We start from the raw sequence: 11,925 nt of genomic DNA, 5'->3' as shown, positions 1-11,925 counted from the left end.
CTTCAAAGGAATATTTTTGATTTTTAGAATATTTCTGAGCCACTCTGATACTTTTTTTTTCTTTTTGTGACCACTTGCCCTTTTTGAATGGGTTTCCTCCCTAATTTGGGAACAGTAAAGGCACGAGGCGGGGAAAGAAGAATCTTTACAAGTAAAGTGTATTTTGGGAGGTTAGGTTTGAATTATACTTCTTATACAGGAGTCCCTTATTGTCAAATAAAAGACTGCTGTAATTCCTTCATGATAAACCTGATGAAGTAGACAACCATGTTCATGCACCACAATAGACTGGCTTGTTAGGACCAGTGCAGATGGTATATGTATTTGGAATTCTGTAGAGGAACAAGCTATTCTACTGCTTCCTTCCTTCAGGATTTGCACCTATCAGTGGCATGTGCAGCAAATATCGTAGTTGCACCATTAATGAAGATACAGGCCTTGGACTGGCTTTTACAATTGCTCATGAATCTGGACACAAGTAAGTTTCATGAGTCTTACATGCTCCTTCTATAAATAAATATATAAGTGAATGGAAACATAGCACCAGTTAATATAAATCAGTTAAATATGGATAATTTATAGAGAGCTATGTAATGATTAGAATATAGAGAGCATCCAGTTAATGCATTGGCCTTATTAAATATCATCTCTTCAACAATCATAAAAATAACCACCGTGGAATTTTGATCAATTTTCTGCCATAGGCGGAGGGACCTTATTATGATACAGGTATCTCACAACTGTTTCTAATTTGATGGGGAGCTATAGGCAATTTTAAACCAAACAGAGTCAATACTCTTCACTCAGAGGTGTGTCCTTCAGCATGAAATGGTGAATCAGCTGCCCACGGTGCTTTCCTTTTATTTTTATTTTTTGACATTTTATCTATTCCAGATGATAACCAGAACAAACAGCAAAAGCTGACAGCAATAATCTACAAGCTTCCCACACTGCTACCATGTTCTGGTAGACGAATTGCTTCTAGTATCAGTGTGGTTGCTCCAAAAAGAGAAAGGACACTGCAGCTTACAGTATGGAGAAGTGATCTCTCTGAGTCTCTTAGAGGGCGCTTTCCTAGAAGACCCAGTGTTTCATAGGATCTGGGAGCCATTCATTCCATTCAGCCTGTCCTTCTCTGTTCTCTCTACCTATTTCATGCATGATTTGGCTAAAAACAACCTTTGTGGTCGTTTCTGCCTTTCTGTATCTATATCCATTGGATTTCCATTTGATTTCTATGATAATAAGAATGTAATTTTCCTAAGAACCTGCTGTCTTTCAAACAAAATTAGTAATAATCTTTCAGAGAGCATCAGCTATTCTCTGAATTGTTGAATTAAATCTAATGAAGATGATTAGGTTTTGCTCTCCTGTTTTTTTCCCAAATCATTTTGAATTACTTTTTCACAATTTTTTGCGTGGTTTTGATTTTCCATTTTAACATAGCTCAAGCTGGAATCTGTCTAACCACTAGCAGTATAGAAGCATAGTTTCTCTATGTGGTACAAACCTGAAATCAAGGGTCAGATAAAACATGGGCATAGGATCTTTGTTTTGTGCAGCAACATTACTGCAGAGAATATCTTTGAAAAGCAGTGGTACTGTATTCTGCTGTTTGGTCAAGGCATGAATCCTTCCGATTCTGCATGACTGAATCAGGACTATTTAGTTTTCATTGTACAAATATGCTCTACAATATATACTATGACCTAATGTCTACATGAGTGACCCTTTCACAGGTTTCTGTACCTCTGAAGGGAAACAAGGAATTAAAGAATAATCCAGCTACCAGTGAAGCCCATGGGAATTGTGCCAATGCTTTCAGTGGGACCAAATATGTAAAATATATATTGTTTGATCCTCCTATCACACTAATGTAATTTCACTGACCTCAGTACCTTTTTAATGCCCTTCAATCAGTATTAGGAGAGAATCAGGCCCATAGCTTATTTTTCAAGAATTATCCCCTTTAGTCTCTTAATGTTCCTTCCTGTTTGTTTTCTTATTTGCTTTGAGAGACTATGCTTGGAAATTTTTTAATGTTTTTTTTTTCTTTTTCACCACTGCCTTTGATTCTCATATTATTCAGCCTTTCTTTGGTACAGTTCCATACTCCTGACTAATAAAATGCATCTTACCTCCTGGAAAAAATCTGCCCCAGATACAGAATGTCTTTATTATCATTTGTTCATGTTCATGTTCCTGAGACTACCTAGCATGTGACGTAAGACAACAGAATTCAGTCTCTGTGGTACAGAGGTTCCTGGAAGAAAAAAAACCTGTGACAGCTATGGAGATGCTGAGGTCCACTGTGAATATATTAACCTAAGGATTTCATAGTAGGAGAATATTGTATACTGTATAGATCACACTCCGTGATCCACTGAGTAGCTTCAGTTGTTATACATTTTTATGGTTTTCTTTAAGTAGTTTGTGTTTTTACCTGAAAGCTTAACAATTTTTTCGGGAGTTCGGTGCCCATTGTGTCAGTGGATTCTTTGGCTGCAGTGCATGTGAACAAAGTTAGTATTTTATAAAGGATTCTAAAATACTAGCTCAGTTGGGACTTTTTTTGTCCATTTATAGAAGGAGTCATATATTTTAGCAAGTTTGGAGACTCAGCTGGTGGCAACACAGGCAGTAACTCTGATGAGCCTGCAATGATTTATAACAGTAGAGGATCGACTCCAGTAAATGAGATATTCCCTGCACGTGCACAGATTACATTCATAAAGTTGCCAATGTACTGCAATGTTGAAGTAACAGATTATGAAGTTTCTGTTCAAAACACATTGAAATTCACAGATGTCCTGTACAGTGAGTAAATACAAAACAGTGAAGGGAAAAAACCTGAAAATTAGCTTTATTATAACCATAAGCTCCACATGTTTTATCATTTTTAACATGGTTTTTATTATTGCTTATTATTCTTTACATTATCCTAACACCTCTCCTAGTGAAAGCAGGGCCTCATGATGCTGCAGACTGAGCAAAGCACCCAATAAGAGGCAATATTCCCACTAAAGAGGTTACAGTCTAGGCAAAGTAAGTGACAGTGTATAACAAAGGTGAGGAAAAGAAAGTGATTTGCCTGAGGTAATGTAGCAAGTTAGGGGCCAAAATTAGAGGAATAAACATATTTTTATATTCATACTTTGTATTCTATTAATTCAATCCCACTTCTTTTGCTACAGATTGAATGCAGTTATGTAGTTCTTCCCTCCTGTTAGGAGGGCAGTTATGTTTTATTCTTACAGCTGTGTAACACTGGTATTTCCCTGGATTCTGATCTCCACGCCATTCATATTAACAAGTGTTATCACTAGGCAAAGAACGGCTCAGACTGCATGCATGTTTTAAGCTGACAGATTTATAGGCAAGTATACAAGTGTGACTGAAAATAAGATTCACTACTTCCATCCATCTCACCACGAAACATTTCTCCTTCAGGAAAGAGAAATGGTTAAACTGTAAAGCTTCTGACACAATCTGCAACTCTGGTACTTATGTGCCAGTGTCTTGTCATTAGCTCACATTGCAGAGCTGCTGTGCATCAGCAGTATGGGTCTTCCTTGAAACTTGACTATATCTTTTTCTCATCAGACGAATGTATGATGACAATAAAATTTGAATGCTATTGGAGCTACTAATAGTCATTTGTATGGTGCATGTGTTTTCATCCCTTTGGAATGAAAGGGATGAATTCCACATTCCCTGTGGAGTTCAAGCATAGAACTGTTACCCAGAAAGTGTTTCTTCTGCCCCAAATTGTCTCTTGCTTCTGATTAATCTAGATTTTCACTCTCACGCCTGGTTCTCTTTTCAGCTTTGGTATGATTCATGATGGAGAAGGAAATCCTTGTAGAAAAGCTGAGGGTAATATTATGTCTCCCACACTCACAGGAAACAATGGAGTGTTTTCCTGGTCTGTATGCAGCAGGCAGTATCTCAACAAATTTCTCAGGTAGGTCAGATATAAATCTGGGCTGGTGCCAGGGAATGTATCTTTAGTAACTGGGCTTGAACTCTTGAACAGACATAAAAATTACTTAAGTGTGAAATTCACCTCTTCTAAAATGTGCTCAAACCCATGTACTATTTGAGCCCACACACTTGGACTTATGAAGCGTATAGGTGGTATGGCATATAAGTGTTTTTGTCCTGCCTCGTTTCAAAAGAATGAATTTCACCCTCCGTGAATGTCCTGCAGTAATGACTGGTTTATCATTCTTTCCCAGGCATTCCTGTCAGCAGCTAGGTTTATTAGAGAATTAGTAAGAAGTGAACACAAAAGAGGGCAGACACAGTGGTACCAAAGTAATTACAAAATGTAAATTAACATTAGTGGCCTTCCTCACTGGAGTTTCTCTCTTGATCTAGCTCATGTCATGAGTAAGGACATCTTACATTTTTCTGGGGGAAAAAAAGGAAAAAGAGAAAGATGCCAATCATTTCTCCAGCATGTTGGCATTACTCAGCGATGCTTTTAAAGGAACTGTTTTTCGGTCTATGTTTAATGTCATCAGAATTGCAGTCCTTTCCTGTACAACTTTCCTTTTATTTTGTTTGTCATACATGCGTAGAGTATGCATGATTACTAAAAAAGGTGTAAGTGGCACTAAGACCCAGATCCAATACAGGCATTTTAGATGTTAATTCCTTAGAGTGAGAATCAAACACCCAGATAGTTCTGTGGATCTGATCCTTGAATTCCAAGTTAGTATCTTAGAGTAGCGGCCAGTAAAGGTGACAGAGTTCTGGTGATTTTTTTTGTGGTGCAATGATGCAGCATATTGTGACTACACAAGCACATTGCAAGCTAAAAAGTCACATAAGCCCTCCAACATGCAATATGGCCCAAGAGACTTACACTTGGAAGATAAATCCAGCGTAGAGTGACCTGTATACATGGGTTCTCAAGCATATACAGAGGAAAAAAAGTAGACCATAGGGTACCTTTGATCTTAAGCTGGACACAGCCAACCCAAAGCACAGACGCTGCAGCAGCCTTCTGTTTGTCAATCCACACAAAGCAAACGCTAAATGAGACAGTGTGCCTGTTGATTCTGTTGATTCCTGATTTTGGGAATCCGTGTAAGGGAAAGAAGCAGACTAGATCACCTTGCTCTTGGTTACACAGGAATAAAGAGAGGAAAAGAATTTGACATCATTCTTTCTTGTTGTCACAACAGTCCCAAAGCCTGGAAATTCCTGCTTCCTTAAAACTTTGCAGGTCAGGCTACCAACAAGATGTCAAGATCTTTTGGCTGTTGCAAGCAGATATTCTCATTTCAGTGCATACCTCTAAAGCTAGTTAAAGGTACTGTATACCATATTATGTGTTTTTGCTGGTCTGTAGCAAATTAAAATATTTTGATATAAAGATCATAGTTGTGCCTAATATACCTTCTCATTATAGTACAGCTCAAGCTGCCTGCCTGATTGATGAACCTAAGCAAACAGGACAGTATAAATACCCTGACAAACTGCCAGGGCAGATCTATGATGCTGATACCCAGTGCAAATGGCAATTTGGAATGAAAGCAAAACTGTGCAACCTCAGCTTTGTAAAGGTACCTATTGATACACTTTTGAAAAGTTAAAATTACATTAGAGTACACTAAGTACAAGTAATACAGTGTTCTTCAGAGGCCTGGGCTATTTCTCTACCTTATCTTGCTTGGCAATTTGCTTGGAAGGTACTGGCCTCTTTTGAGGAATATCACAATCCCAGGGGCATTTCAGAAGGAAATGTGTTCTTTCCAGGAGACATGAGGAGTACAGTTGAATACATAAGACTCATGAGTCTGGCCTACTAAGGGAAATTAGCAGGCAGTAGAGTTTTGATCAAAACTTGCGTGGGGTGTGGGGTAAGAAGGACTAAGTTTCTTGTGTTTTGTTTTACTCTTATGCATTGACAGCAAAGTCTGGAAAAGATCTACAGGGTTATTTTAGAACAATAGAAACGTAACTTACACTCTTGACTTTGTGATGAAGGATTAATTTAGATTAACCCGTTATTTTAGTGACTGCTACACTCTTTGCTGATCTCTTCAGAGAGGACATTTTATTAAATAATCTGGAGTGCTCATTCTGAAAAGAAGTATTGTCATTTCTTTTACTCTTGTAATTATCCTGGAGTATTTTGATTTATTTTATACTAACCACATTTATCAGGTGATGGCAGCTGTGTTTCTTCTACAGCTAATAAATAACAAAGAGAGAGTGAATAGCACTGTGAAGAGACTATGTTTCCAGATATCTCCTGTCTTTTAGAAAATGTAGTCTCTTTACAGTATTATAGTCACTGTAGACTTCATGAAATTTTAGCCTTGAACTTTTTAACACAGTTTTTGTTCTATTATAGTCTCACACTCAAAATAGTTTTAAAAAATATATAGTGAAATGATGCATAAACAAAAAGGCAATATAGAGGATATGGCTGTGCTATGAATCTTAAACCCTGAATTTTCTGAATTCAGAAAAGGTTTTATTTATATGGTTTTTAAGGTAGCAGAGGCATTTATCGTTTACTCTTTCTAAACACCAGGAAATAATGGGAATTATGAGTCCTAGAGTGAGTAGTACTTTTTTCTTTTTTCTTTTTCTTTTCAGGATATATGCAAATCTCTCTGGTGTCACAAAGTGGGTCATAGGTGCGAGACAAAGTTCATGCCAGCAGCAGAAGGAACAGCTTGTGGTATAAGTATGGTGAGTTGTTTTATAAATAGGACAATGTCATTCCAACTTGTTTTTAGACTGTGTTGGGTCAAATGCCAGCTCTTGTCAAAACCCCTTTTATCCAGATCCCTCCAGGTTTGCTATCATGGACTTCTGGATTTCTCTATAAAAGATTGCATTGTGATACATAGTCAGGACTGGTCCTCACAGTGGCACCTATCTGATGGTAGGGAGTGATGCCTCTCCCATCAAACTATGCGATAAGGTATATCTGGCAACTTTAAATCAGTAAGAAAATCCATTAATTATAACAGAAGTTAGATCAAGGCGTCAAATTCCACTCTGATATAAACATTCCTTAAGCCATAATATTTGCTGTACAGACTAAGGCCATCATGCGTATTATCATCAGTGATCACTGCTAAAAGACCATGGATATTTGTTTTAGTTGAACCTTCTAATTTACACTCATCTATAGTTACCCAAAATATTTTCTTTTGCTGTAATGTTTCTTCCAGTAGAATATTGGTTTGATTTTCAAGTTACTGACAAATTTCTATTTCGCTTTTTCTCTTTGTGCAGTCTTTCATAATTGAATGATAAAGGGGTGAAATTTTAGCAGAATTTTAGCAGGCTATTTTTAAATAACATGGGAAGTTTTGAGGTTCTGACAGCACAGGACCATAAATTAAAATGGATTTTTTTGGGGAAGAGTAAGCCAAAAAGATACTCTCAAAGAGGACAGTTTTGAAAATTTGTACCTCAGAGATCTTCAACTCAGAAGTTGGACAAATCTTAGGACATTACTTATCTATACCATTGTGTGGATCAATGTTCTACTTCAGAGTCCTTGTCCTACTGTGAACTATCCCATTGAGTTCAGTGGGTGATCTCATGTTTATTAGGGTTAAGCACTGGAGCTTTTAAATGTGGATTTTTTCTTTTTTGCATCTACTAGGTACCGCTAACTCTGATGGACTATTTTTTGGCATTCTTTTGGCAGTGGTGTCGAAGAGGACAGTGTGTCAAATATGGTGATCATGGACCCAAGCCTGTAAATGGCCAATGGTCTGCCTGGTCTGAGTGGTCAGAGTGTACTCGCACTTGTGGAGGTGGGGTCACATATCAAGAAAGACACTGCAATAATCCAAAGTAAGACATAGATATGAAAAGGTATTATTTTTATACTAACTACTTAAGTTTTTAGAAGAAAAAAAAAAAAACAAAACAGAGTCCATTTCTGTAGGGAAATAGTACATGTGAAAATGTTTCTAAGACCTTTCTTTCATGTCCAGCGTGACTAGTCAGTAGCTGAAAGACAGAAATATGTCCTGAGACTAGAAAGTAGTGGCTGTCTGAAGACTGCTAAAGTACTAGAACATCTACAGCCCACCTTTTTCAATTTATTTTGTGACACTACAGTTTATCAAATACCTCTAGGAGTAATGAAACGCCACACAGACATATTCACACCTAATAATTTAAGAGCAAGGGAGAAAGGTCTTAAAAGCTATTAAGACTTCTGATGAGATCATATTATCCAGGATAATAAACCAAATTCCAAATTAAAGTCAATATCAAAATGGTTGTAGACAGATATCTTTGTACATCTGTCGTGTTCTTTGCATTCTTCTATGTTTCACAGGTCAGAATAAAGTTCCTGAACCCTAGAATTGTATGCTAACTCATGAAACGTTTCTGGTATTTTCCTCTAGTGAATGTCTTATCACTGTAAATACTACTATTCCTTACGATACTATTTCAAAGAAGAGGTAAAGTGTTATCTGACCAGCATCTTTCCCAAGTACTCAATTCACTTCAACTTACAAGAAAAAAGGATTTCACTGTTTTATTTCATACACAACTTCAACAGGCATAGACACATGTATTCTTCATTGCACACAATAAAAACAGCATTTAAACTGCGGTAATAAAAAACAGAGAAAACATGACACAGTTTATATGAGGCTGTAAAGAAGCCTCACACCTACTACACAGTGCTGCAGTAATAATATCCACGCTTCATATACTATGTTATAGGAGAATGTGAGTTAGTTAAAATAGTCTTTATTACCCTCACTCAGTCAAGCCAATTTTTGCAGATCTGTAGCAGAGCATTTTCTCAACCTTTTCTGTTGTTTCTCAGTGTATTTTGATAAATAAAATTACTTGGATAGTTTCCTTTATTAAACTATTTAGCAAGAGAATACAGAGTCTCAATTACACATCATACATATATTTTTGTCTCCCTATTTTGGTCCCTGTTTTGCCTGGTCGATTTCCATGTATGACATTGTTCTTTGCATTTATTCATAAGCCTTCCCTTGCTCTCCCTGTGTGACAGAAGAATGTCCAGTAGTTGAAATGTTTCAGTTTGGTGTATTATTATAATTGATAATGATTTCAAATGGTCTTCAAACAGAAGCTCTTTAACATGAAGGGTGTCTGTTACTGTAGCATTATGTATTTCAAACTTGCATTGAGAGTGATTTTTTTGTTCTAAAGTAAGACTTGATGCAAGACCTGATGTAACCAAGTAAGACTTGATACCAGAACTGGATTGTGTTTATACTAAATTTAATTTTATTATATTACTGATAATTCAGTGAGAGCAAAGAGAAGATACTATAAATCTCTCTCAGAGTTAGAGGGATGAAATGGCAGGACTATAAATAAGCCATCCACACAGCTGCATACGAATATCCAGGTAGCTGTATTTCCCATCACAGCACTTTTGTATAAATGTAGAATCATTAGAAAAACGATACTATCCATTTTCAATGTTACACCACATGGAATTATTTATAGCCTAGTCACAGTTCATTGTTCACCTCTATAACTACACATAAACAAAGAATAGTGGTTCCTTTCTTTTTGAACTTCTGAAATATATTTCAGATGTTTATATATTTCAGTACATATATGTATATTATTTCATATGTAATATATTTATTTCACTTTTCCTAATCCAGATTTGTGTAGGAGCTAATGTTTATTTTGTTCAAAAGCTTGATAGACGATTTTGGATAGCAAAATTTTGGGAATGACAAAGAATAAAATGTATTTCTGTAAGAGATTAGGACAAGGGGTGTGGATTGCTGAAGAACTGACTGGACTCTAAAATGAGGTTTTTAAACAAGTAGTCAGTTTTTCAAAACAACTGACTTCTTATGACCATTGAGGGAGAGTTCTAGGTTTCCAGTGATTTTAAAGGAGCTTAAAGACAGGTGAAGAACACAAATTCAGACTGCTGCTTATGAAAATCTCATTACCTATGTTTTGTATGTGAAATTCTCCTCTTGCAAATAATATTCAATCAGTTCAATTCCCTTTCTCTTGACAATTTTAAGACAGACCTTGTGACCACACCCAAACGGCTCTGAGTATGGCTTCCGAATTACCACCTGAGTTATGTACAAATTCATACTAACAAACACCTCTGGAGGTCATCTGTAGAACACAGAACTATGCAGATTTGCTAAAATCATTATGTTTCTGTAAACTATCACAGTGTAATTTCATGGATCTGGTTTTCATACATCACAACGTTTTACAATTGAGGTACTTTTCCAAGATAGAAATAGATTACATAATTTAATAGTTTAGCTGGGAAAGAACCTGAAGAGTGCCCGAGAGATTTAAATTAATACCTAAATCATATCTGTGGGACTGCATCCTATCCACTTCACAATAGTGCATTGTTCAGTAAGAGAAGAATGGAGTTTTAGGCATGTATGCAATCAAAAGACTAAATCAAAATTGCTTGAACATGTCTTTTTAATCTTTTGTGTACAGTATCTGTAACAGTGATTACAGACAATGCAGATGTAAACTGATGCAAAGTAATGATGCCATTTAAAATACTAATTAAAAATGAAGACTGTGAAAGACCTTGTAGACCTTTCAAATTCACGCAGAACAAAATAGTCTAGCTTTGTGATACTATCATAATATGGTCATAATACGAGCAGAAATGTTCTCACTTGAATTTGAATGATTACAAAATACGAAAAAATAGGAGTCCAGAATTTCAGAGTCTAATTCCCTTTGTAATGCATAAAATACTTTCCTTGATCAGATTAATTCCAGGATTTCTCACTCTCTGTGTTGCATTGCAGTGAATATCCATTTTACTTCCCTTGTTCATGAAGTCTATTCTTAAAAGGGTACTGCAGAATTAATTTAAGCTGGTCTTGCAGCATTTTGAGTCTTATATGAAGTGGAGTATTTGCATCTTTGCGCTTATAGTCCTTTCACAAATCATTCTTTAGACTCTTTTTCTGCTGGCCTTTCTTACCAAATTTCTTCCTTTTCCAATTATCCTCAGCAAGGCCTCAGCTCTAACAGCATCTATTCATGCGGGTATCTTTAACTACACATGCCAACACTGGGGAAGTACACCAATGGATGAAAAGTTTAGGCTATATCTGTATTAGGCACTGTATCGCTATAGAAATATTAGAATACCCTCTGTGCAAAGTGTTCTGTTGTAAGCGCAGTTATACTAACAGAGCTTCTATAGGCAGTCAAACTAAAATCTATGGGTGGTATAAACGTCACCAATAAAAGTGTGATTTTGTCAGTGTAGATAATAGTCTTTTTTCAGAAATTTGGTTTTGTAGATCTACATCTAGTTTCCTGTGAATTACTTAACTCTTACTGACACCTTGTTGGTAAAAAATGAAGGTGGGGAAGTTTCCATAATTCTCTGGCCAACAGTTTCAGTAATGGGAGTGTACTGTAATACTAAAATGCTGTAACAGAGCTGGGAAACAGAATGCCTCTTTCAGTGCTCCCTTAGTTTGGTGGAATTTTATACCATCCTCAAATGCAAGACTGTGGCTAGAAATCACGATCTAGCCATAAATAATGCTATTATATTGCTTGTTTGGTGGCATTTACTTGGAAGGAGGTTGCTTCTTTTCCTTACACTAAAGCAGATTTGTTCTTTGGGGCTGAAGGAGGTCAACAATATCATACATGTGCTGAAGCTGTAAAGAAAGTCTGTAGAAAACTGAGTAAGGACCCAACGGTTTGGCTGCCTTAACTCAAAAGCTCTCACCAATTGCACAAAGTCAACATAAATACTCCCTGACTTCACTGATGTTACATATCCTCCCTGCCCTTCACAGACTAAATTGCTGCAAACTAGGACAGAAAATTTAAATTTCTTCGTTTTAATATCTTCGCCGTTATACCCAGTGTCAGGGTAGCTAGTAGGTGATCTCAAGAAAAGTCATTGGA

At 36.5% G+C, this 11,925-nt stretch overlaps 1 protein-coding gene across 1 annotated transcript in view; it reads left to right on the top strand.

Moving 5' to 3' along the window:
- The window catches only part of ADAMTS18 (ADAM metallopeptidase with thrombospondin type 1 motif 18), a 79,381-nt gene that overhangs the window by 34,449 nt on the left and 33,007 nt on the right, over window positions 1-11,925 (top strand). The window contains exons 9-13 of the mRNA XM_075161450.1: window positions 373-478; window positions 3,827-3,964; window positions 5,420-5,573; window positions 6,616-6,711; window positions 7,685-7,833. Coding sequence (XP_075017551.1) covers window positions 373-478; window positions 3,827-3,964; window positions 5,420-5,573; window positions 6,616-6,711; window positions 7,685-7,833 — 643 coding nt within the window. The remainder of the gene's footprint in view (window positions 1-372; window positions 479-3,826; window positions 3,965-5,419; window positions 5,574-6,615; window positions 6,712-7,684; window positions 7,834-11,925) is intronic.

Source organism: Calonectris borealis, chromosome 12, assembly GCF_964195595.1.
Source record: "Calonectris borealis chromosome 12, bCalBor7.hap1.2, whole genome shotgun sequence".
In the NCBI taxonomy this organism is placed as follows: domain Eukaryota; kingdom Metazoa; phylum Chordata; class Aves; order Procellariiformes; family Procellariidae; genus Calonectris; species Calonectris borealis.
This window is presented reverse-complemented; position numbering and strand designations above follow the sequence as displayed.